The 27,503-nt window shown below is 44.6% G+C and overlaps 1 protein-coding gene across 1 annotated transcript in view; it reads right to left on the minus strand.

Annotated features, from left to right (window-relative positions):
* The window catches only part of znf385a (zinc finger protein 385A), a gene marked incomplete at its 5' end in the record, with an annotated part of 52,398 nt that overhangs the window by 18,766 nt on the left and 6,129 nt on the right, over positions 1 to 27,503 (minus strand). Inside the window, 2 exons of the mRNA XM_084185050.1 lie at positions 4,263 to 4,446; positions 16,924 to 17,034. Coding sequence (XP_084041176.1) covers positions 4,263 to 4,446; positions 16,924 to 17,034 — 295 coding nt within the window. The remainder of the gene's footprint in view (positions 1 to 4,262; positions 4,447 to 16,923; positions 17,035 to 27,503) is intronic.

Here is a 27,503-nt window from a genome sequence, read left to right on the forward strand (position 1 = left end):
AATGTGCTCCTGTTCTTTAATTCCTACTTGTTTTTGATCCAGGGAGGGATGGAGAGACAGACAGACAGAGTAAGAGTTGTGACAGTGAGGGAATGGAAAGTTCCAGGTGGTGAGACAGAGGAGATGGGCAGAGACTGAAGCAGAAAGAGAGAGAGAGAGAGAGAGAGAGAAACAGCCACACCCTCCACAGTGCCCTCTGTCCCTAACAGCCAATCTGTCACACCAACAACACTAAATTACGTTAGATTAAACTATTAAACTGAGATCAACTGTGATCTTTCCATACCGATAGATGTCATCCGACAGCTAACCTGTCTTATTCTCCTCCACACATCATCTCTCTCTCTCTCTCTCTCTCTCTCTCTCTCTCTCTCTCTCTCTCTCTCTCTCTCTCTCTCTCTCTCTCGTCCCAGATCTGTTTGTGCTGTCTTTCCAACTCCACATGTGACAATGACGATAGGAATGACATAGGAGTTGGCAAGACAGCACAAACAGATCTGGGACCAGACTACTAAAACAGGACAGACATTCTAGAAGCCTTTCGTTCTGATGATGGCACAAAGCATTACTAGTACAGACGATTCCTTCAAAGAAGTCAGAGAACTCAAGAGCATCATTTCAGGTCCAACAACACACACTGTTGTCCCCAGATCGACCTGCTTGTTGGCAGGGAATCTTTTCCGTGATGCAATGTGCTACTCTTGTGTCTTCGTGGCAAAGGTACTACTCTGCCGTCTCTGTTCAAAGGTCCTGTTCCAATACTGTACTGCTCAAAATGAGTCCTTACTTTCTTCCTTGTTCCCTTCCTAAAAATAATCCCTTATCTGAAATGATAGGCGAAATCAAGGGGTTTCCATAACACAGCTATCACCAATTCAGTGTCATGTCAGATCAGTGGTCACTTCAAGCGAGAAAGGAAGGAATGTATTTCTAAAGTATTTAAACTTGGAGCTAAGTTCTGCAAGAATGTAGCTCCCCTTTCTAAGTCCTTAGTGAGTCTCAGCCTCTCTCTGGCATATTTGTCATTTCAGGGTCAGTGGGACAGCAATGACAGAGGAGATCTGGACCTGAATGGAGTCTGTGGTGCTGATGCTGTGCTATTGTGGTGGGAATGTGAGAGGAGCAGACTACAGCCTTTAGCTAAGGTCAGATCACACACAGAGACAGGAGCCATAGAGGACCAGAACAACATACTTGAAAACCAATGTGATTGTTATTTCTTTTTATTTGTGAAGAGCTATTCATATCTCCCTCAGCTCGTAGTGGTCAGTTCATTTCCCAATTGACTGATAAGACTAAATGTAGTAGATCATGGATGAATTAGGTTGATTTCCACTGCATTGACTTGCCCTGACCCACATGAAATAAATACTACAGTTTACTATAGGATACTACAATACTTACTATAGAATTCTATAGTAAACTGTAGTATACTGTATAATACTATGCTACACACTGTAGTATCCCTCAATCATGTGTAGTGCTTACTATATAATGTTGTTGTATACTGTAGAATAGTACAGCAAATACTACAGTATTATCCGCCAAAAAAAAAAACACTAGTAAATACTACAGCAATGTCCTCAAAACACTACAGTCTGCCAAAAACACTACACTTTTTTAACTAGTAAATACTACAGTATTTAATTTGCCTATACCCTGCCCATTCTCTCTCTGTTCAGAACCCAGTCCTACCTACCTATCTACCTACCTACAGGTTATGGAACATTTGCTATTTTAGTATTTCTCCAGTAGATTTCCGGAAGGAGAAAGCCTCCAATTCTATGTCAAAGATTATAAAACACTATAGTAAATAATACGGTAATTTATGCAAAGATACTACAGTATATACTATAGTTTTCTTTTATTACAGTATTTATACCATAGTTAACTGTAAATACTACAATATACTACAGTATACTAAAATAAATACTACAGTATTAACTGTGATGTTTTTGCAGACTTTAATATTTTTCATGTGGGGAACCCTGTTACTACGTAGGTCATCCATAAATGTACTGTATTAGCATGTACAGCGAGGGAAAAAAGTATTTGATCCCCTGCTGATTTTGTACGTTTGCCCACTGACAAAGAAATGATCAGTCTATAATTTTAATGGTAGGTTTATTTGAACAGTGAGAGACAGAATACCAACAAAAAAATCCAGAAAATCGCATGTAAGAAATTTTATAAATTGATTTGCATTTTAATGAGGGAAATAAGTATTTGACCCCCTCTCAATCAGAAAGATTTCTGGCTCCCAGGTGTCTTTTATACAGGTAATGAGCTGAGATTAGGAGCACACTCTTAAAGGGAGTGCTCCTAATCTCAGTTTGTTACCTGTATAAAAGACACCTGTCCACAGAAGCAATCAATCAATCAGATTCCAAACTCTCCACCATGGCCAAGACCAAAGAGCTCTCCAAGGATGTCAGGGACAAGATTGTAGACCTACACAAGGCTGGAATGGGCTACAAGACCATCGCCAAGCAGCTTGGTGAGAAGGTAACAACAGTTGGTGCGATTATTTGCAAATGGAAGAAACACAAAAGACTGTCAATCTCCTTTGGCCTGGGGCTCCATGCAAGATCTCACCTCGTGGAGTTGCAATGATAATAAGAACGGTGAGGAATCAGCCCAGAACTACACGGGAGGATCTTGTCAATGATCTCAAGGCAGCTGGGACCATAGTCACGAAGAAAACAATTGGTAACACACCGTGAAGGACTGAAATCCTGCAGCGCCCGCAAGGTCCCCCTGCTCAAGAAAGCACATATACAGGGCCGTCTGAAGTTTGCCAATGAATATCTGAATGATTCAGAGGAGAACTGGGTGAAAGTGTTGTGGTCAGATGAGACCAAAATCGAGCTCTTTGGCATCAACTCAACTCGCCGTGTTTGGAGGAGGAGGAATGCTGCCTATGAACCCAAGAACACCATCCCCACCGTCAAACATGGAGGAGGAAACATTATGCTTTGGGGGTGTTTTTCTGCTAAGGGGACAGGACAACTTCACCGCATCAAAGGGACGATGGATGGGGCCATGTACCGTCAAATCTTGGGTGAGAACCTCCTTCCCTCAGCCAGGGCATTGAAAATGGGTCGTGGATGGGTATTCCAGCATGACAATCACCCAAAACACATGGCCAAGGCAACAAAGGAGTGGCTCAAGAAGCAGCACATTAAGGTCCTGGAGTGGCCTAGCCAGTCTCCAGACCTTAATCCCATAGAAAATCTGTGGAGGGAGCTGAAGATTCGAGTTGCCAAACGTCAGCCTCGAAACCTTAATGACTTGGAGAAGATCTGCAAAGAGGAGTGGAACAAAATCCCTCCTGAGATGTGTGCAAACCTGGTGGCCAACTACAAGAAACGTCTGACCTCTGTGATTGCCAACAAGGGTTTTGCCACCAAGTACTAAGTCATGTTTTGCAGAGGGGTCAAATACTTATTTCCCTCATTAAAATGCAAATCAATTTATGACATTTTTGACATGCGTTTTTCTGGATTTTTTTGTTGTTATTCTGTCTCTCACTGTTCAAATAAACCTACCATTAAAATTATAGACTGATCATGTCTTTGTCAGTGGGCAAACGTACAAAATCAGCAGGGGATCAAATACTTTTTTCCCTCACTGTATACACCCAACATCCTGTATTGAGTGCTGGTATTGTCTGTATACATCCTATATGTACAGTGGGGGGAAAAAGTATTTAGTCAGCCCCCAATTGTGCAAGTTCTCCCACTTAAAAAGATGAGAGAGGCCTGTCATTTTCATCATAGGTACACGTCAACTATGAAAGACAAAATGAGATTTTGTTTCTGGTGTCCTTTGACAGCTCTTTGGTCTTGGCCATAGTGGAGTTTGGAGTGTGACTGTTTGAGGTTGTGGACAGGTGTCTTTTATACTGATAACAAGTTCAAACAGGTGCCATTAATACAGGTAACGAGTGGAGGACAGAGGAGCCTCTTAAAGAAGAAGTTACAGGTCTGTGAGAGCCAGAAATCTTGCTTGTTTGTAGGTGACCAAATACTTATTTTCCACCATAATTTGCAAATAAATTCATAAAAAATCCTACAATGTGATTTTCTGGAGTTTTTTTTCTCATTTTGTCTGTCATAGTTGATGTGTACCTATTATGAAAATTACAGGCCTCTCTCATCTTTTTAAGTGGGAGAACTTGCACAATTGGTGGCTGACTAAATACTTTTTTTCCCCACTGTAAGTGCTAGGAGGTATTAGAGGTCTCTCTCCTCCATGGTTACCTGGGTTACAGGGGTCGCTGATGTCAGGGGCGGATGTAGGGAGTTCACCAGGGGGGGATGGGGAGGAGGTGGGGGGGACAGGTGTGCCCAACTTGTCACCCTCCTGGGGGCGACTCTTGGCGGTCTCGATGCCTTTGACTCTCCGGGCGTGGCGGTTGCCTTTGTAGTGGGCTTCTGCCTGGCTCTGGAGAGAGACAGGAGAGAGAGATAGAGAGTGAGAAAAAGAGAGAATGAGAGGGAAATAGAGAGAGAAAGAGAGAGACAGAGAGAGAGATGTGTGTGTGAATTTAGCTGTAATCACAAAAACAGGTGAATATAACATTATGGCAATGGATGGACACAGACAGGTTGGAAAACAGTGGCTCTGTACACAATACTGACACATTGATATAGAACACCTGGATACACACACGCACGAAGGCGCACACACACACACACACACACACACACACACAGTTTCGGTGTCCGGTATGTTATTCAATCTGCACCAGGAATAGGAGACGGGATGCCAGGCTGCAGACAGGCTTACAGTAGATAAAGAGGAGAGGAATACTGTGACAGGTGATCTGACCACTGATCAGGAAACAATATGAGGCAGTAGTCTTGTCTGTTTTCCCTAACATTACCACCTTACACCAGGCCCTAATCCAGGCCTCAGTCCCCTTGTGCCTCTTCTCCTCTGACTCCTCCACAGTCAGAGATTACCCAGCTTCAGCTTTCATGACTGCAGGCTCCAGTCATGTCATTATCCCAGACATTATGAGAGACATGCCTACAGTAGGGGAATGAACTACAGGTCAGGGCCAGAGATGATGCCATCGCGCATGCACACACACACACACACACACGCACACGCACACACACACGCACACACACACCTACCCTTGGACCTCCTCGTCTCAAAAGGATACCAGGCTACAGCTGCTCCAAAGAGGGTCAAGTCACCCTATAGGCTTAGAAAAACTCTGCCTGTCCACCCACCCCTCACCACCAAAGATACTGCCCACTATTTTGAGAAATATTTACTGCTATATGTGTCTGTCTGTCTCAGCTCAGTATGTTGATTGGCTAGTTTATGTCTGTCTGTCTATCTGTCTCATGTGTTGTTTGGATGGTCAGATTGCCCTCTGCCTGGCTAGGCCTTTAGACACCAGGGGAGATATTTCTAGACTGGCAACCATAGGAGCCGCAGGAGCTGTCACCCATAGTCTACATCCTCATTATGGCCGGCTGCTGCAACAGTGCTGTGCTTCACACACACACACACACACACACACACACACACACACACACACACACACACACACACACACACACACACACACACACACACAACCTCATTGCCCGTCTGCCGTGAGCCTCTGTGAGCACTTCAAACAGATCATCTGGCAGCTAACAGGCTGAAAATGACCTGCCTAAAGCCTCTGGAATGGTGTGTGTGTGTGTGTGTGTGTGTGTGTATAGATTGGCAGGCGAATAATTATTGTATCAAGATGATGATTATTATTAAGTAGGGGGCTTATCGTGTGTCGCTCTTTAAAAACAGGGCTGGAGAGCTGCTGACAGCTGCAACAGACAGGTGACGAGAGGGATCACATCACACCACATCACAACACATCACCGGCTAGCTAGGAGCTCAGCCCATGGGCTCAGGCCTGGGATAGATAGGCTCGGCAGGGAAGGAGAGGAGGTGCTAGGGGAGGAGAGAGAGAGAGGAGAGGGGCGGGAGGTGAGAGGGGAGGGGAGAGAGGAGAGGGGCGGGAGGTGAGAGGGGAGGGGAGAGAGGAGAGGGGCGGGAGGTGAGAGGGGAGGGGAGAGAGGAGAGGGGCGGGAGGTGAAAGGGTAGGGGAGAGGGGGGGCCTTGCTGGAGTGGAGGGGGGATGGTGGCTTGGACATGGCTGGATGGACAGCAGGAGGGATGGCTATGTGGTTGGGATGGCTGAGGATAGACAGGCTTGACGGGGGAGGAGAGGGGAGAGACGGCCTTGGCTGGATGGCTGGACCGCAGGGGGTGGCTCCGTGGTTGGGATGGCTGGGGACAGACGGAGAGGTGAGAGGGGAGAAGGGGGCCCCAGGCTGGTGCTCCTGTGGTTTGGATGGCGCTGGCACTGAGATGAGGTACATGTAGGAACGAAGGGAGATTTATGGCTCCATGGTGGAGCAGAACAGTAATGGAGGAATGTGCGCACACACACACACACACACACACACACACACACACACACACACACACACACACACAGGCACACAGGCACACAGGCACACACACAAACACACACAGGCACACACTGTCCATTTGTAGCTTGTTTTTGTCCAGGTCCAGGAATGGCTAAAGGATTGCAATATTTACCTGGAGCTAACCTTGCAGATAGCATTACTGGGTGATCTGAATAGTCATAGTCAATCGATCAATAATATAATAATACTTTTAGCAAAAATGTTTATTTTTAATTCACAATCTGTAGAAACAATGAGAATAGAAAGGTTCAGAACTTTTGTAAAACACCACAGTACAGTTGAAATATATATGGCAAATAGAAATCCTATATGGATGGTGTTAAGAGATAGATGGGAGGTGTTGAATGGAGTTGAAGGATGGGACTAATAACAACTAACAACAAAATAATAACAAGATAACTAATAATGTAAGCATACTGTGTCCATAATAAGTATATAGGTTGTATGTTGGGAGCTTTTGGGAAAGAGCACAGTTAGAAAGATATGGCATATAGAAGCAAACCAGATGGACATCATGAAAATGATCGGAGAGGTTGAGAGTAGAAGAAGTTCAGGAGAAAAAAACAAACAAAATTAAATTATTGTAAAATTGACTGTGTCCATAAAATGTAGATAGTAAGTATAAGCTGGAAGTAGAGGCCTAAGCATTGTTGTTCACTAGTTTACCCCAAGTAGGGAAAGGATGGCGGGGTTGGAAAGTAATAAAGGGGAATATATACACTGCTCAAAAAAATAAAGGGAACACTTAAACAACACAATGTAACTCCAAGTCAATCACACTTCTGTGAAATCAAACTGTCCACTTAGGAAGCAACACCGATTGACAATAAATGTCACATGCTGTTGTGCAAATGGAATAGACAACAGGTGGAAATTATAGGCAATTAGCAAGACACCCCCAATAAAGGACTGGTTTTGCAGGTGGTGACCACAGACCACTTCTCAGTTCCTATGCTTCCTGGCTGATGTTTTGGTCACTTTTGAATGCTGGCGGTGCTTTCACTCTAGTGGTAGCATGAGACGGAGTCTACAACCCACACAAGTGGCTCAGGTAGTGCAGCTCATCCAGGATGGCACATCAATGCGAGCTGTGGCAAGAAGGTTTGCTGTGTCTGTCAGCGTAGTGTCCAGAGCATGGAGGCGCTACCAGGAGACAGGCCAGTACATCAGGAGACGTGGAGGAGGCCGTAGGAGGGCAACAACCCAGCAGCAGGACTGCTACCTCCGCCTTTGTGCAAGGAGGAGCAGGTGGAGCACTGCCAGAGCCCTGCAAAATGACCTCCAGCAGGCCACAAATGTGCATGTGTCTGCTCAAACGGTCAGAAACAGACTCCATGAGGGTGGTATGAGGGCCCGACGTCCACAGGTGGGGGTTGTGCTTACAGCCCAACACCGTGCAGGACGTTTGGCATTTGCCAGAGAACACCAAGATTGGCAAATTCGCCACTGGCGCCCTGTGTTCTTCACAGATGAAAGCTGGTTCACACTGAGCACATGTGACAGACGTGACAGAGTCTGGAGACGCCGTGGAGAACATTCTGCTGCCTGCAACATCCTCCAGCATGACCGGGTTTGGCGGTGGGTCAGTCATGGTGTGGGGTGGCATTTATTTGTGGGGCCGCACAGCCCTCCATGTGCTCGCCAGAGGTAGCCTGACTGCCATTAGGTACCGAGATGTGATCCTCAGACCCCTTGTGAGACCATATGCTGGTGCGGTTGGCCCTGGGTTCCTCCTAATGCAAGACAATGCTAGACCTCATGTGGCTGGAGTGTGTCAGCAGTTCCTGCAAGAGGAAGGCATTGATGCCATGGACTGGCCCGCCCGTTCCCCAGACCTGAATCCAATTGAGCACATCTGGGACATCATGTCTCGCTCCATCCACCAACGCCACGTTGCACCACAGACAGTCCAGGAGTTGGCAGATGCTTTAGTCCAGGTCTGGGAGGAGATCCCTCAGGAGACCATCCGCCACCTCATCAGGAGCATGCCCAGGCGTTGTAGGGAGGTCATACAGGCACGTGGAGGCCACACACACTACTGAGCTTCATTTTGACTTGTTTTAAGGACATTACATCAAAGTTGGATCAGCCTGTAGTGTGGTTTTCCACTTTAATTTTGAGGGTGACTTCAAATCCAGACCTCCATGGGTTGATAAATTTGATTTCCATTGATAATTTTTGTGTGATTTTGTTGTCAGCACATTCAACTATGTAAAGAAAAAAGTATTTAATAAGATTATTTCATTCATTCAGATCTAGGATGTGTTATTTTAGTGTTCCCTTTATTTTTTTGAGCAGTGTATATAAAAAACATGGGGGATTGGAAGTGATGCAGACAATTACATTGATGGAAGTTACAATCTATCTGCAATATTAAGCTGATCTACCCCCTCAAAAAATTTAATAAAATAAAAATACAAAAATAAAACACACACACAGGCACACACACACACACACACACACAAAACACAAACACACACTCACGCACAGGCACACACACACAAACACAAACACACACACACACGCACAGGCACACACACACACACACACGCACACACACACACACACACACACGGCGATGGAGTCTTTCTTAACCTCTACAGGAGCTGATGTGTTTCTGGATGGAAAGATAGAGGGGGCTGAAAGACAATGAAGGAAGAGAGAAAGAGGGGGATGGGTGGTTGGCAGAGGTTATGGGATAGAAACAGGGCTGCTAAAAGAGATACAGAGACAAGGGCATGAAAGGAAAAAGAGAAAGAGAGAGCAGAGCAACACAGAACTGCATGTCTTATCAACAGCTAAGATAGAAACAACCTGTGATAGAGAGAAGTTATTGTGATCTTCACGTATCTTAAAGCATACTGAGAGGAGAGCTGTGGCACAAGATCACTCATTACAGTACAGCTGCAACTCCAGATGAGCATAGAGAGAGGAGAGAGGGAGGGAGGGAGGGAGGGACGGAGTGAGGGAGAGAGAGAGGAAGGAGGAGTGGCCGGACCTACTTGGTCATGCTGCAGCACTGAGTGTCGTTGACCAATGCAGCGTAACACCAGCCAGTGAAATCCCTCCTGTCCTGCAGCAACTCACAGCAAGGTTATACACACACACACACGAACACACACATCACCCCTTCTCTCCCTCTCTCTCTCTTTGCTCCCCTCTAAACCCCTTTCTCCTCGCCCCCCTCTCTCTTCTCTTCCTTTACCCAGAGTGCAACAGGGCTGTCAGAGAGCAGGACCATAATCCTGGCCCTTGACCAATGCATTTTATGATAAGTAGTGGCAGCCAATTTGAGGCTTTCCGCACTGTAAATAATGCTGTGTGAAGAGAAAGAGAGAGAGTGCGAGAGAGAGAGAGAGAGAGAGAGAGAGAGAGAGAGAGAGAGAGAGAGAGAGAGAGAGAGAGAGAGAGAGAGAGAGAGAGAGAGAGAGAGAGAAGAGTGGAATATGAATATATGAATGAAGCAATAAAGCATGAAATTACTTGGCTGACTTGAGCATGGATTGGATGAGGGGATGACGAAGCACCATATCTACTGATGGTGATATGGTAATATGGTCAGAGGCCATTTGTCTGATTAAAAGTGAGGCTTTATCTAAGAGATAAAGACTGAGAACTAGCTTCCATTTGACCTACTGTACTATCTTGCTGGAAAAAGCTCTAGTCCTTGGTTAAAGCACAGTGCTAACCTATTTTCCATAGCGTAATATACTGTGTTGTGTGTCATACAGCACTAGCGTTCTATGCTGCAGAAACAGAAGATGGTCTCCTGCCCTATGGGCCCTTCTGGCTCGGACAAGGCTGCTATCCATGACAGATTCATAGTGTGTTACAGTATGTAAACCAGGACCTGTCTGTGTTGTCAGATCCATCCTGTTGTCAGAGCAGCTTACCGATCACTGCACCTGTACACAGCCCATCTGAAATTAGCCCACCCAACTACCTCATCCCCATATTGTTATTTATTTTGCTCATTTGCACCCCAGTATCTCTATTTGCACATCATCTTCTGCACATCTATCACTCCAGTGTTAATACTAAATTGTAATTATTTTGCACTATGGCCTACTTATTGCCTTACCTCCATAACTTACTACATTTGCACACACTGTATACGTTTTTGTTTATCCTATATGTAACTCTGTGTTGTTGTTGTTTTTATCGCACTGCTTTGCTTTATCTTGGCCAGGTCGCAGTTGTAAATGAGAACTTGTTCTCAACTGGCTTACCTGGTTAAATAAAGGTGAAATAAAAAAATAAAAAATAAAACGTTTCTCTAGCTTAGGAACTTAGCTCAGGCAGGAGTAGACGCCGGAACGCTCTCATACAATGACAGACAGCCTGTGACACTGCTGTTTGGACTGTAATAAGGCCCTGCCCTGTGACACTGCTGTTTGGACTGTAATAAGGCCCTGCCCTGTGACACTGCTGTTTGGACTGTAGTAAGGCCCTGCTCTGTGGCGTGGCGCTGCTGTTTGGACTGTAGTAAGGCCCTGCTCTGTGACACTGCTGTTTGGACTGTAGTAAGGCCCTGCTCTGTGACACTGCTGTTTGGACTGTAATAAGGCCCTGCCCTGTGACACTGCTGTTTGGACTGTAGTAAGGCCCTGCCCTGTGGCGTGGCGCTGCTGTTTGGACTGTAATAAGGCCCTGCCCTGTGGCGTGGCGCTGCTGTTTGGACTGTAATAAGGCCCTGACCTGTGACACTGCTGTTTGGACTGTAATAAGGCCCTGCCCTGTGACACTGCTGTTTGGACTGTAGTAAGGCCCTGACCTGTGACACTGCTGTTTGGACTGTAATAAGGCCCTGCCCTGTGGCGTGGCGCTGCTGTTTGGACTGTAATAAGGCCCTGCCCTGTGGCGTGGCGCTGCTGTTTGGACTGTAGTAAGGCCCTGCCCTGTGGCACTGCTGTTTGGACTGTAGTAAGGCCCTGCCCTGTGACACTGCTGTTTGGACTGTAGTAAGGCCCTGCCCTGTGACACTGCTGTTTGGACTGTAGTAAGGCCCTGCCCTGTGGCGTGGCGCTGCTGTTTGGACTGTAATAAGGCCCTGCCTTGTGACACTGCTGTTTGAACTGTAGTAAGGCCCTGCTCTGTGACACTGCTGTTTGGACTGTAATAAGGCCCTGCCCTGTGGCGTGGCGCTGCTGTTTGGACTGTAATAAGGCCCTGCCCTGTGGCGTGGCGCTGCTGTTTGGACTGTAATAAGGCCCTGCCCTGTGACACTGCTGTTTGAACTGTAGTAAGGCCCTGCCCTGTGACACTGCTGTTTGGACTGTAGTAAGGCCCTGCTCTGTGACACTGCTGTTTGGACTGTAGTAAGGCCCTGCCCTGTGACACTGCTGTTTGGACTGTAATAAGGCCCTGCCCTGTGACACTGCTGTTTGGACTGTAGTAAGGCCCTGCCCTGTGGCGCTGCTGTTTGGACTGTAGTAAGGCCCTGCCCTGTGGCACTGCTGTTTGGACTGTAGTAAGGCCCTGCCCTGTGGCGTGGCGCTGCTGTTTGGACTGTAGTAAGGCCCTGCCCTGTGACACTGCTGTTTGGACTGTAATAAGGCCCTGCCCCGTGGCGTGGCGCTGCTGCTTGGACCACAGCAAGGCCATTCCCCTGCTTGGAATAAAAAAATGTGTTAGCTGTGACAGTAACGGCAGAATGAAGCTGTGTTATATTATGGTCTGAGAGCCTGTGTGTCTCTGTGTGCCTGGCTGCAGGCGAGTGTAGTGTAGTGTAGGGTAGTGTAGGGTAGTGTGGGGTAGTGCAGTGTAGTGTAGGGTAGTGTAAGGTAGTGTAGGGTAGTGTAGGGTAGTGTAGTCTAGTGCAGTGTAGTGTAGTGCAGGGTAGTGTAGGGTAGTGTAGTGTAGGGTAAGGTAGTGTAGTGTAGGGTAGTGTAGGGTAGTGTAGGGTAAGGTAGTGTAGTGTAGTGTAGGGTAGTGTAGGGTAGTGTAGGGTAGTGTAGGGTAGTGTAGTGTAGGGTAGTGTAGTGTAGTGTAGTGTAGTGTAGTGTAGTGTAGTGTAGTGCAGGGTAGTGTAGGGTAGGGTAGTGTAGTGTAGGGTAGGGTAGGGTAGGGTAGTGTAGGTTAGTGTAGGGTAAGGTAGTGTAGTGTAGTGTAGGGTAGTGTAGTGTAGGGTAGTGTAGTCTAGTGCAGTGTAGTGTAGTGCAGGGTAGTGTAGGGTAGTGTAGTGTAGGGTAGTGTAGTGTAGGGTAGCGTAGTGTAGGGTAGTGTAGTGTAGGTTAGTGTAGTGTAGGGCAGCGTAGTGTAGGGTAGTGTAGGGCAGGGTAGGTAGTGTAGTGTAGGGTAGTGTAGGCTAGTGTAGGGTAGTGTAGTTTAGGGTAGTGTAGTGTAGGGTAGCGTAGTGTAGGGTAGTGTAGGGGTAGTGTAGGGTAGGGTAGGGTAGTGTAGGGTAGTGTAGTGTAGGGTAGTGTAGTGTAGGGTAGCGTAGTGTAGGGTAGTGTAGGGGTAGTGTAGTGTAGGGTAGTGTAGTGTAGGGTAGGGTAGTGTAGGGTAGTGTAGGGTAGTTTAGGGTAAGGTAGTGTAGTGTAGGGTAGTGTAGTCTAGTGTAGGGTAGTGTAGGGTAGTGTAGTGTAGTGTAGGGTAGTGTAGTCCAGTGCAGTGTAGTGTAGTGCAGGGTAGTGTAGGGTAGTGCAGGGTAGTGTAGGGTAGTGTAGGGTAGTGTAGGGTAGTGCAGTGTAGTGTAGTGCAGGGTAGTGTAGGGGTAGTGTAGGGTAGTGCAGTGTAGTGCAGTGTAGTGTAGTGTAGGGTAGTGTAGGGGAGCTTTGAGGGGAACGGCACCTCCGTACCTTCAGGCTCTGATCAGTCCCTACACCCAAATGAGGGCATTGCGTTCATCCACCTCTGGCCTGCTGGCCCCCCTACCTCTGCGGAAGCACAGTTCCCGCTCAGCCCAGTCAAAACTGTTCACTGCTCTGGCACCCCAATGGTGGAACAAGCTCCCTCACGACGCCAGGACAGCGGAGTCACTCACCACCTTCCGGAGACACTTGAAACCCCACCTCTTTAAGGAATACCTGGGATAGGATAAAATAATCCTTCTACCCCCCCCCTTACCCCACCCCACAAAATAAAAATAAATAAATAAATAAATACATATTGTAAAGTGGTTATCCCACTGGCTATAAGGTGAATGCACCAATTTGTAAGTCGCTCTGGATAAGAGCGTCTGCTAAATGATGTAAATGTAAATGTAAATGTAGGGTAGTGCGGTGCAGTGTAGTGTAGGGTAGTGTAGGGTAGTGTAGGGTAGTGTAGGGTAGTGTAGTGTAGGGTAGTGTAGGGTAGTGAAGTGTAGTGTAGTGTAGTGTAGGGTAGTGTAGGGTAGTGTAGGGTAGGGTAGTGCGGTGCAGTGTAGTCTACTGTAGTCTAGTGCAGTGTAGGGTAGTGTAGGGTAGTGTAGGGTAGTGTAGGGTAGGGTAGTGTAGGGTAGTGCAGTGTAGGGTAGTGTAGGGTAGTGCAGTGTAGTGTAGTGTAGGGTAGTGTAGGGTAGTGTAGGGTAGTGTAGGGTAGTGCAGTGTAGTGTAGGGTAGTGTAGGGTAGTGTAGTGTAGGGTAGGGTAGTGTAGGGTAGTGTAGGGTAGTGTAGTGTAGTGTAGGGTAGTGTAGGGTAGTGTAGTGTAGGGTAGGGTAGTGTAGGTTAGTGTAGGGTAGTGCAGTGTAGTGTAGTGTAGTGTAGTGTAGGGTAGTGTAGGGTAGTGTAGTCTAGTGTAGTCTAGTGCAGTGTAGGGTAGTGTAGGGTAGTGTAGGGTAGTGTAGGGTAGGGTAGGGTAGTGCAGTGCAGTGTAGTCTAGTGTAGTCTAGTGCAGTGTAGGGTAGTGTAGGGTAGTGTAGGGTAGTGTAGGGTAGGGTAGTGTAGGGTAGTGTAGGGTAGTGAAGTGTAGTGTAGTGTAGTGTAGGGTAGTGTAGGGTAGTGCAGTGCAGTGTAGTCTAGTGTAGTCTAGTGCAGTGCAGTGTAGGGTAGTGTAGTGTAGTGTAGTGGGTGGGGAGCTATGTAGAGGGTGGGACTGAGGGTCAGTGGGGTGCTGAAATCCTTCCCAGGTCCATTTCAGAGCTAGCTGGGTGTTGGGGGTCATAGATGTTTATTGGTCGGTATGTGTCAATATTTACCAGCATGTTTATGTGTCAGACCTGATTGGGTCACATACTGGGCTATAAACAGTGAGCTTATAACCTGCATGGACCCTGGGCCCTCGCGGCAGCAGGAGCGGGAAAATATTTATGTGGAAGGCATCAGCAAATGACAGACATATTATATATGGCTCTGGAAGACATGTAACTCGTGTAGGCTACATACTTCGATCTTGTCTGTTTAGATAAGGAAGAGGCCAAATGTAATGTCAAACATGTGTATGTATATTTATTTCCAGAATACCATTCCACTCGGTCAGGGCGGATACTCAAAACGAATTTGACCGGGTCAACCATAATATGTTTTAAAATCTGTATCTAATAGTCTGTGAAATTGTCAAGAAAAGAAACCTAGTTGGCGATGCCACAGGATACTATGCCAATAACAGCCAAGGTCCAATACTCTGCTGTAGGCCAACAGACTAAAGGGACTGTCTACTAATGTATACATTGATAGTGTGATTTGCTACAGTAAGATAAAGAGAGAGCTTCTAAAGCATTCAGAGAATGTTGGTGATACGAGACATTCAAACTTCCCCCTCCATTTTGCTTTTCAAAAACCATATATTGCATACATACATTCATGCATGCATTCATGCACATTGCATTACAACATTACACATCTAGATAAACCTATCCCCTATGTTTTGCTTTTCAAAAACCACATATTGCATGGAGCCATACTGTATGTGCATGGCATTAAAAACAAGTGGAGATAAACTCTACCATATGGTTTGACAGATGAAAATGCAGTTTTTAGCAGAGTGGATTAATCACATTAATCAGACTATAGAAGAGAAGGCGGTCTAAAAACCTGCTGCTGCACTTATTTCTGGAGAGATTTCAAGTCTGTCCCAAATGGCACCCTATCTCCTATGGGCACTGGTCCAAAGTAGTGCACTTTATAGGAAATAGGGTGCAATTTTTTTAAACGTTTAATATTTTAGCAGACGCTCTCATCCAGAATGACTTACAGGAGCAATTGCTCAAGGGCACATAGACAGGTTTTATCCCCCACATTGTTGGCTCTGGGATTCAAACCATCTACCTTTCAGTTACTAGCCTAACACTCTAACCGCTAGGCTACCTGCCACCCTAGACTTCAACGTCATGGTATGCTTATGTGAAATTAGTTTCCATACCCCTAAGAACATCCTAAATCAACTTTCCCATGTTGATCTGGGAGAGAGAAAATCCCTTTGAAATGTGGAGGAAAATCCTATTTCATGCTCTCAGCTTGCTGTCTCTTTGCCAGGCCGTCATTGTAAATAAGAATTTGTTCTTCTTAATTGACTCGCCTGGATAAATAAAGGTTAAATAAAACAATTGCCTAGCAACACTCTCAGGCTGTAACTGCAGTACTGTACTGTAGACCTGAGTTCAAATACTATTTGAAATCATTTAAAATAGTTGATCTGTGCTTGATTGACCTTACCTGTTGCATTGGAACCAATAGAAAAGTCCCCAAAATATAAAAATCCTGCCCATCTTGCATGCCAGGCAGGCTACAGCAAACACACCTATTTCTGCTATACTACATCTCACACTCACAACTCTCACTTGGGCTCCATAAGCCAGATTCCAACAAGGCATCCACTGCTAAACCACAACATAGCACAAACAGACTCAAACAGAAGTACCAAACACTACAGAAACACAAATAGACACCTCCATGGTGTCACCACTTTCTTCCCGGAGAGATAAACAAAGAGATAAAGAATACCAAAGAGAAAGAGAGCCTTCTAAACAGAGTGCATATAGTGGTAGGAGCTGTCCTTTATGGTGGGTTGTGGTAGGAGCTGTCCTGTATGATGGGTTGTGGTAGGAGCTGTCCTGTATGGTGGGTTGTGGTAGGAGCTGTCCTGTATGGTGGGTTGTGGTAGGAGCTGTCCTGTATGGTGGGTTGTGGTAGGAGCTGTCCTGTATGGTGGGTTGTGGTAGGAGCTGTCCTGTATGGTGGGTTGTGGTAGGAGCTGTCCTGTATGGTGGGTTGTGGTAGGAGCTGTAAGGGATTTTCACTCTATACTGAGCCAAACAAAACTGTACTGAACTGGCCTGGTTACACATACACCATAGCAGCTCGAACTGTGCAGATTCGGTACAGTTTGGTTTGGGTCAGCAAGATAGTGTTCAAAAGATAAGAGTGGTACGGTATGGTAAGCATGGTGTCAGAAGTGCTATAGTGTGCTGTACCAAAGAGTTCAAGGTATCTGGCAGACGTTACAGGGTTAGGGTTAGAGTTAGAGGGAGTGTGGTGGGTGGTGGTAGGAGCTGTTCTGTACCTCAGAGTTGAAGCGTATCTGGCAGACGTTACAGGAGATGATGGGCCTCTTGGTCTTCACCAGCTGAACGCCAAAGGTATGGTTGATCACCGCCTTCTGCACTGGGTCCATCTGAGAGAGAGCGAGAGGGATGGAGGGAGGAAGAGAGAGAGAGAGGGAGAAGAAAGGAGAATGATGAAACAGGGAAATGATGTATAGGCTACTGAACATCCTTGTCTAGCCCAGTGTCTAGTCCAGTGTCTAGCCCAGTGTCTAGCCCAGTGTCTAGTCCAGTGTCTAGCCCAGTGTCTAGCCCAGTGTCTAGTCCAGTGTCTAGCCCAGTGTCTAGCCCAGTGTCTAGCCCAGTGTCTAGCCCAGTGTCTAGCCCAGTATCTAGCCCAGTGTTTAGCCCAGTGTCTAGCCCAGTGTCTAGCCCAGTGTCTAGTCCAGTGTCTAGTCCAGTGTCTAGCCCAGTGTCTAGTCCAGTGTCTAGCCCAGTGTCTAGTCCAGTGTCTAGTCCAGTGTCTAGCCCAGTGTCTAGTCCAGTGTCTAGACCAGTGTCTAGTCCAGTGTCTAGTCCAGTGTCTAGTCCAGTGTCTATCCCAGTGTGTAGTCCAGTGTCTAGTCCAGTGTCTAGCCCAGTGTCTAGCCCAGTGTCTAGCCCAGTGTCTAGCCCAGTGTGTAGCCCAGTGTCTAGTCCAGTGTCTAGTCCAACCGGCCAATTGATCATAGTGATGTAGGGCAGTCGGTGAGCACCATGTGACCTCCAAAACGTCATTTTCCCTGGCACCACCTAGCACAGAACTGAGAGAGCTCAGAACACATCTGTACCATCAGGCCCACCTGAGGCGCCCTGCTCAAGTGCCTGAGGGAAACGAACGAAAAATCTGTGCACACTGGCGTTCGTTCCTGAGTACTACTCTAGACTATTTTTAGAGCAGTGTTAACCCTAGCCTAACCCTGTTAACCTAACCGTGTTAACCTGACCCTGTTAACCTGACCCTGTTAACCTAACCCTGTTAACCTGACCCTACCCTAACCCTGTTAACCTGACCCTAACCTAACCATGTTTACCTAACCCTGTTAACCTAACCCTTTTAACCTAATCCTGTTAACCTAACCTATAACACCATTAACAGCAAGTTCAACAATTTTATAGGTCTGTGTGTTTCTCTCTGTGTGTGTGTGTCTTGTGTCTTGTGTGTGTCTGTGTGTGTGTGTGTGTGTGTGTGTGTGTGTGTGTGTGTGTGTGTGTGTGTCTGTGTGTATGTCTGTGTTTGTGTGTGTGTGTGTGTATGTCTGTGTTTGTGTTTGTGTGTCTCTGTGTATGTCTTATGTGTGTGTGTCTGTGTATGTCTTGTGTGTGTGTCTGTGTGTGTGTGGGAAGCAGCCAAGCAGACCTAAGCAGTACTTGACAACTGTTAAAGTGCCACAGCTGTCATTGTATATATGTTATGGTAGAGTAGTGTGTAATAATGTGTTGTATTGTAGATATGTTATGGTAGAGTAGCGTGTTATAATGTGTTATATTGTAGATATGTTATGGTAGAGTAGCGTGTTATAATGTGTTGTATTGTAGATATGTTATGGTAGAGTAGTGTGTAATAATGTGTTATATTGTAGATATGTTATGGTAGAGTAGTGTATAATAATGTGTTGTATTGTAGATATGGTATGGTAGAGTAGTGTGTAATAATGTGTTGTATTGTAGATATGTTATGGTAGAGTAGTGTGTAATAATGTGTTGTATTGTAGATATGTTATGGTAGAGTAGTGTATAATAATGTGTTGTATTGTAGATATGTTATGGTAGAGTAGTGTATAATAATGTGTTGTATTGTAGATATGTTATGGTAGAGTAGTGTGTAATAATGTGTTGTATTGTAGATATGTTATGGTAGAGTAGTGTATAATAATGTGTTGTATTGTAGATATGGTATGGTAGAGTAGTGTGTAATAATGTGTTGTATTGTAGATATGTTATGGTAGAGTAGTGTATAATAATGTGTTGTATTGTAGATATGTTATGGTAGAGTAGTGTATAATAATGTGTTATATTGTAGATATGTTATGGTAGAGTAGTGTATAATAATGTGTTGTATTGTAGATATGTTATGGTAGAGTAGTGTGTAATAATGTGTTGTATTGTAGATATGTAGTGGTAGAGTAGTGTGTAATAATGTGTTATATTGTAGATATGTTATGGTAGAGTAGCGTGTTTTAATGTGTTGTATTGTAGATATGTTATGGTAGAGTAGTGTATAATAATGTGTTGTATTGTAGATATGTTATGGTAGAGTAGCGTGTTTTAATGTGTTGTATTGTAGATATGTTATGGTAGAGTAGTGTATAATAATGTGTTGTATTGTAGATATGTATGGTAGAGTAGTGTGTAATAATGTGTTGTATTGTAGATATGTTATGGTAGAGTAGTGTGTAATAATGTGTTGTATTGTAGATATGTTATGGTAGAGTAGTGTGTAATAATGTGTTATATTGTAGATATGTTATGGTAGAGTAGTGTGTAATAATGTGTTGTATTGTAGATATGTAGTGGTAGAGTAGTGTATAATAATGTGTTGTATTGTAGATATGTTATGGTAGAGTAGTGTGTTATAATGTGTTGTATTGTAGATATGTTATGGTAGAGTAGTGTATAATAATGTGTTGTATTGTAGATATGTTATGGTAGAGTAGTGTGTAATAATGTGTTGTATTGTAGATATGTTATGGTAGAGTAGTGTGTAATAATGTGTTGTATTGTAGATATGTTATGGTAGAGTAGTGTGTTATAATGTGTTGTATTGTAGATATGTTATGGTAGAGTAGTGTATAATAATGTGTTGTATTGTAGATATGTTATGGTAGAGTAGTGTGTAATAATGTGTTGTATTGTAGATATGTTATGGTAGAGTAGTGTGTAATAATGTGTTGTATTGTAGATATGTTATGGTAGAGTAGTGTATAATAATGTGTTATATTGTAGATATGTTATGGTAGAGTAGTGTGTAATAATGTGTTGTATTGTAGATATGTAGTGGTAGAGTAGTGTGTAATAATGTGTTATATTGTAGATATGTTATGTTATGGTAGAGTAGTGTGTTATAATGTGTTGTATTGTAGATATGTTATGGTAGAGTAGTGTATAATAATGTGTTGTATTGTAGATATGTTATGGTAGAGTAGTGTGTAATAATGTGTTGTATTGTAGATATGTTATGGTAGAGTAGTGTGTAATAATGTGTTGTATTGTAGATATGTTATGGTAGAGTAGTGTATAATAATGTGTTATATTGTAGATATGTTATGGTAGAGTAGTGTGTAATAATGTGTTGTATTGTAGATATGTAGTGGTAGAGTAGTGTGTAATAATGTGTTATATTGTAGATATGTTATGGTAGAGTAGTGTGTTATAATGTGTTGTATTGTAGATATGTTATGGTAGAGTAGTGTATAATAATGTGTTGTATTGTAGATATGTTATGGTAGAGTAGTGTATAATAATGTGTTGTATTGTAGATGTGTTATGGTAGAGTAGTGTATAATAATGTGTTGTATTGTAGATATGTTATGGTAGAGTAGTGTGTAATAATGTGTTATATTGTAGATATGTTATGGTAGAGTAGCGTGTAATAATGTGTTGTATTGTAGATATGTTATGGTAGAGTAGTGTGTAATAATGTGTTGTATTGTAGATATGTTATGGTAGAGTAGTGTGTAATAATGTGTTATATTGTAGATATGTTATGGTAGAGTAGTGTATAATAATGTGTTGTATTGTAGATATGTTATGGTAGAGTAGTGTGTAATAATGTGTTGTATTGTAGATATGTTATGGTAGAGTAGTGTATAATAATGTGTTGTATTGTAGATATGTTATGGTAGAGTAGTGTATAATAATGTGTTGTATTGTAGATATGTTATGGTAGAGTAGTGTATAATAATGTGTTGTATTGTAGATATGTTATGGTAGAGTAGCGTGTTTTAATGTGTTGTATTGTAGATATGTTATGGTAGAGTAGTGTATAATAATGTGTTGTATTGTAGATATGTTATGGTAGAGTAGCGTGTGATAATGTGTTGTATTGTAGATATGTTATGGTAGAGTTGCGTGTAATAATGTGTTGTGTAATGCATTGTTTTATTGTATGTAACTGTTATTAGAACCCAGGAAGAGTAGCTACTGCCTTGGCTAACGGTGATCCGGAATAAAAAATACAACAAAATAGTAGAGAAGAAGATTGGCCAGCGTCATTTTACGGCATGCAATCGAAAATGTAGTAGAAAATGAGGTAGTGCTTCCCTGTTTCAATCCGTTTTCTTCTGTCTGGTGCCTAATAAACACTTCAATGGTTTGAAAGTTATGTGGGCTGGTGCAGCTGCTTTGTGAGGGCCTGACCGCACGCTAATTGTTTCAGCTGGGGTGTCTATCATGAGGATGTTAGGCCAATAAGGCCCCTCAGTATAAATGGAACTGACCAGCTTTAGCACCAGGACAACGCTGTGCAGGAGGATAAGAACCTAGTTAAACCAAAGTCCCAGGCACAAAGCGAAAGGAAAGTCAGTCAGCCTGTCCTGTGAACTGAACACAGTCCACAACCCTTATCTGAACTGTAATGTATTCTTGGGCTCATGTTTAATTGACAGCATTAGCAGATGATACATTGCTGGTGTGGATTTCGACTAGGCAGAGCCAACAGTCTGGCACTCAGTTTTGTGCAGCCTACGCTAGCATTGGCAGGCAGCTTCACTGGACAAAATACAACTTTATTAGACCGTTTTGAATGACATTTCCATTCCTTGACATGTCCTGGTAAAAATACATTTTAAACCTTGAGTTACTCAGACAGTTACTGAGACATAAATCTCTCTCAACTCTACTGTAAAAAACAGACTCATTTTAGATTATAAATGTAGATGATAACCATACGTTTCTTCTCATTGTCTTACGGCCAGAGCGAGCCATGTCTAAAAATTGCTTAAGTTGGCTGGAGAGCCGGCCCGAGGGGAGAGGCTGAAATGAATACGCTCTTGGAAATCTGCACTCGGATTTTAACCAGGCAACCAAAAACTAAACAGATAAAGGAACAGAGAGAGAGAAGGCTGAGACAGGGAGCAGGGTGACAGCACAGACAGAAACCATCTGTAGAGAGAGGAGAGGAGAGGAGAGGAGAGGAGAGGAGAGGAGAGGAGAGGAGAGGAGAGGAGAGGAGAGGAGAGGAGAGGAGAGGAGAGGAGAGGAGAGGAGAGGAGAGGAGAGGAGAGGAGAGGAGAGGAGAGGAGATGAGAGGATCAGGCTCAGCGCCGGACATCCTGACATCTCACATTCTTATCTCTTCTGGCCCTCTTCCTCCTCTTTCTCCCTCCCCCTCAACCCCACTCTTCCAATTTCCCAGAACTCATCTCTCATCTCTCAAAGCATTTTCTGGTGCTGCTGTCCACATGGAAACACAGGAAGAGAGGATGGATCACGGCCAGTAATGCTGGACTATGATGACATAGTGTTCATGGACCTCCTGATTATAGCTATCCCCTGCAGCCAGCTTGGTCATTGCTCAAATGTTGTTTGAATCCATATGTAACCCTCACACATGAACAAAGCTGTTGTCAGTGTTTGTGTGCGTGTTTGTGTGTGTGTGTGTCCAGTTTAATGAGAGCGGAACAGAACAGTACTGGGGGGTTGAGTCACTGAATTCCTCCAGAGTCCAGGCCAGTATTTTGGGTGGCGCTCCACTTCTCTTCACTACGCCTGGGTGGATATACTGTCAAACAGTGCTCAAGCCAACAGGTCCTTCTCAGTCACTGCTCCCCTGCCCACCACTGCCCTCTGATCTCCAGTAAAACGTTTGTCCAGAAAGAGAGTGTTCCTCTCTGGCAGCGCTACAGTGGCAAGCAGGGTCCGTCTGTGAAATGTATTTTAAGGTATGCTATGCAACCGGGCACTGGCCCTGTGCTGAGGATAAGTACCTTCATACTGCAGCAGGTGAAAGGAAGGAGACATGCAGTCTGGCTGATTCTACTCCTAACTCCCTCCTCGTTTCAACACACACACACCACAGGAGGTTGGTGGCACCTTAAGTGGGGAGGATGGGCTCGTGGTAATGTCTGGAGCGGAATAGGTGGAATGGCATCAAATACATCAAACACATGGTTTCCAGGTGTTTGATGCCATTCCATTTGCTCTGTTCCAGCCATTATTATGAGCCGTCCTCCCCTCAGCAGCCTCCACTGATACACACACACACACACACACATACACACACACACGCACACACACACACAACATAAAGGGGCATCCTTCACTCACTCAAACACAGCACAAGTCAACAGACCAACACACCTCTCTTCTCCTAATAGTGTGTTTTAAAGGGACAATCAGCAGTATAATTAATTCTTAACTTATTAATGCCTCATGAGCTTAGTTTAACTGTCGTACCCCATCAGAACCCAAAATATAAACTTGTTTTACGCCAATGTATGTATATACAAAGTAAACGTAAACAATCACTGTATAGCCTCAAAACATGGTTAAAATTATCATTTTGATATCATGAATGGTCAATCCATGCATCCATATCTCTGTCTATGAATTTGAGCGTGATTACATTTCTCCAGCCCCACCTCTCATCTTTTTACTAAAACAGTGGTGGTGAGTAAGCTTTGTTATTGTTTCAACTGCTGATTGGTCCTTCAACAGAAACCAGAATCACAACAGTGTCTGTGAAACAGCCCAAACACCGACATACCACACATCTCTCAAACACACAGCACTAAACAACTGCATGCACCACAAAGAAAGAGCCAAAGAGCCAAGCTTTTTTCTCACTTTTCTCTCTCTCTCTTTTGACTTCTCTCTCTCTACTTCTTTTCTCTCTCTCTCTCTTGACTTCTCTCTCCACTTCTTTTCTCTCTCTCTCTTTCTTAACTTCTCTCGCTCCACTTATTTTCTCTCTCTCTCTCTTTCTTTCTCTCTCTCATCCTCCTTCTCTCTATCTCGCTCTCTCCCCTCTCTCTCTGAAGTGTGCGTCTATCATTGCCCTAAAATATGAAATGTTTCAGCCGTGGCGCTAAACTAAAATTCCTGAGGTACAACTATACACTTCTCTGTTTCATGCTGTGGCAACAGGAGCAACAACTCTACCATGCCTGATGAAACATCCTTTGAAGCCCAACATGTGTGTGTATGTGTTTGCATGTGTGCCTGCCGGCGTGCGAGTGTGTGAGTCCTGCCCAGATTTAGAGTCCCTCAATATGAAATCACTCCCCTCTGTCCCATATTTCTCTGCATTCAACACTACTGCTGGTTCTGGTGCTGGTTCTGGTACTGTACTCACCCTCTTCTCCTGCTCTGAGTCGGCTGGATATTTAAGCTGCATGGTTCCGCCGGCGTGTATCTCTATGTGTGTGTTTGTGTCTCTGTCTCCGCGTGGCGTGTGAGACTGAGGCAGTGTGTCTGTCTCTTCGCTCTGGTATAAGCTCAGTAGTTAATGTATCTAGTGGTGCTTTCCATCTATCTATCTTTCTCCTCTTCCCTTCTCTTTTCCCCCCTCTATTGTGTCTCTATGTAGCTGCAGTGTTTGAAGTAGTAGTTTTTGCCATAAGGAACTTCTCTGTTCTTTCTCTACTGACACATCACCTAGCTAGCAAGTGTCTACTCCTCAGCGCTCTCTCTCTCTCTCTCTCTCTCTCTCTCTCTCTCTCTCTCTCTCGTCCCTCCCTCTCTCTCTCTCTCTCTCTCTCTCTCTCTCTCTCTCTCTCTCTCTCTCTCTCTCTCTCTCTCTCTCTCTCTCTCTCTCTCTCTCTCTCTCTCTCTCTCTCTCTCTCTCTCTCTCTCTCTCTCTCTCTCTCTCTCTCTCTCTCTCTCTCGTCCCTCCCTCCCTCCCTTCAAACAACGTTCTCTAATACTGTAGCCCCAGGTGCTCTCTATCTATCTGTGTCTACACTGTCGAAAGTCTCATCTCACACGGTACATGTAATCCTTCCCCACTTCAGAGACCTTCTGATGAATAATCCATCAAAGGACCCTGAAACAGTTCAATAGTCGAAGACCATGATTTAGCACTTATGTAAATGAAGTGGAATGCTATCCATTTGACAGTAATGTGGTGGAGTCCTTCCATTTGGGGTTAGGACACTATGGGCCCTGGTCAAAAGTAGTGCACTATAAAGGAAATAGGGTGCATTTGGGATGCACACTAGATGAGTTCTGATGTGTGTAATGAGATTTCTCAGAGTGTGATCGTCCTTAACATGGCCATGTGTTTACAACAGTTGGTGGTGAGTAGCGCAGGATGGGGTGCATCTGGACAGATTGTAGGAGTTTGCATGTGATGGAGAGAGAGTGTGTGTGTGTGTGTGTGAGAGTGAGTGAGTGAGTGTGTGTTTGTGTTGTGTGTGTGTGTGTGTGTGTGTGTGTGTGTGTGTGTGTGTGTGTGTGTGTGTGTGTGTGTGTGTGTGTGTGTGTGTGTGTGTGTGTGTGTGTGTGTGTGTGTGTGTGAGTGAGTGAGTGAGTGAGAGAGAGGAGGTGCAGGTGGGGGCTGCAGCAGGTAAGAATCAACAAGTCTGCACATGGCTCTCATGATCAGACAGCTTTATTGGAAATTCCTGAATCTGCCGCCTGAGCGAGACAAGAGTGTGTGTGTGTGCGTGTGTGCGTGTGTGTGTGTGTGTGTGTGTGTGTGTGTGTGTGTGTGTGTGTGTGTGTGTGTGTGTGTGTGCGCGTGGTGCATACGTAGGTGTGTGTGTATGTGTGTGTGTGTGTGCGCACCCACCTACCTCGGTCTACCCCAGCCTTTAACCCAGTACCACCAGTAGCAGCTGCTGCTGATAAATGCTGCAGTCTAGCTCGTCAGTGTCTCAGGGCACATTGGGCCAGACAGACACACAGCCAGGTGGAGAACAAATCACATTATAGAGAGACATTCAAGCTACAGGGCTTTAGGAGAAGACAGTCAGGTAGACTATTTAATAACAGAGACTGTGAAGAAGTGCATTTTAATTTAGCCTTCAGCTATCTCCTGAGACATATTGAGATCCTGCTTGAGTTACCAGGACGAAGAGCAATAAAAACATCAAATATACCTGCTTATGTAGTAAACTAAGGTAGTAAACCACCTATAGGCTACTGCACCATTACTGGAAGGCTTAAGGTGTGGTATCTCTCTCCCTAAATGTGACACTATCTCTCAACTCTCAAAGTAACCACTAAAAGGAATTTACTACTAACTAATGTCATGCTTTTCGTTTAAAGAGTCTCTATAATACAGTGATTGGGGACACTGCTTCGGCTGGGAAGTTAAATGGGTGTCCTGACTCTCTGTGGTCACTAAAGATCCCATGGCACTTATCGTAAGAGTAGGGGTGTTAACCCCAGTGTCCTGACTAAATTCCCAATCTGGCCCTCATACCATCATTGCCACCTAATCATCCCCAGCTTGCAATTGGCTCTTTCATCCCCCTCCTCTCCCCTGTAACTATTCCTCAGGTCGTTGCTGTAAATGATAATGTCTATTCAGTCAACTTACCTGGTTAAATCAATAAAACAGGCCTAAACATTGCAGCTATGATGACAGTCGGACAGTCACCAAGGATAGTTTTTTAGAAGTCAACCACATGATTGTTTGATTAACATGGTAGGGCTGTCATTGCGAAACAAATATATAACGACCACAACAAACTGTTTTCTACTGATCTGAACCAAAATACATTTGAATTGTACAGATATAGAACTTACAGTTAGTTGAATTGTAAACAACTGTCTCCTTTCACTGCTCCTGAAAACATGTCTCTCTCTCGTTGAGCCTGTATGAACTGTTGTGATATACTGGGCTATATGTATGTACAGGCCAAGACGGGCCCTTTTCTACGCAACTAGAAGCCTCTTTGGCAGAAACAACAACACACGTATTGCACTGCCATAGACACACTGTAAAACCAAATCAGTTCAACTACTTCTAGCCAACATTCTAGACCCCACAGACTCCAGTCCCAACGGTTCCAAATAAAATACCTGTTTATTACTTGTGTGAGCGAATCCTCGTCAATGTCACTGTCTGTCAGCACAATGCCGTAATCCGTTTTTAATGGTCCCTAATATGTAGTTGGTAAGGTCAGGTTGTCCTCTCCAAGCCTCTGCAACATCACCATCTACTGGTCAGCAGCAGTAAAACTACTGGACTCTGACTGCAACCTACACTATGCAGACTTTTAACATCAATAGATCCCACTGGAAAAATATCAACCGCACTAAATAGGAGCACTGGGAACTGTGAGTCAACAGGGTTTTTCACAGTCCTGAGCTGCATGGAGCCAAACTGAACTGAGCTGGCCTGTGAGATGTAAATATCAGAACCTGAACAGTATGGTTCGGGTCTACACGACACTGTGAAAAGAGCTAAAGACCTAACTACAGTACGAGAGAGTCTGGGTTTGATTTCAGAAAAACATGTCAGATCTGTTAAGAAACCGGAAACTAAGATGTCTGTAACTCTGTCAGTCAGTCAGTCCTATTCTAAACTCAGCAAAAAAAGAAACGTCCTCTCACTGTCAACTGCGTTTATTTTCAGCAAACTTAACAATGTGTCCCTGAACAAAGGGGGGGT

This window comes from Coregonus lavaretus (assembly GCF_964263955.1).
Source record: "Coregonus lavaretus genome assembly, chromosome: 20".
Lineage (NCBI taxonomy): Eukaryota > Metazoa > Chordata > Actinopteri > Salmoniformes > Salmonidae > Coregonus > Coregonus lavaretus.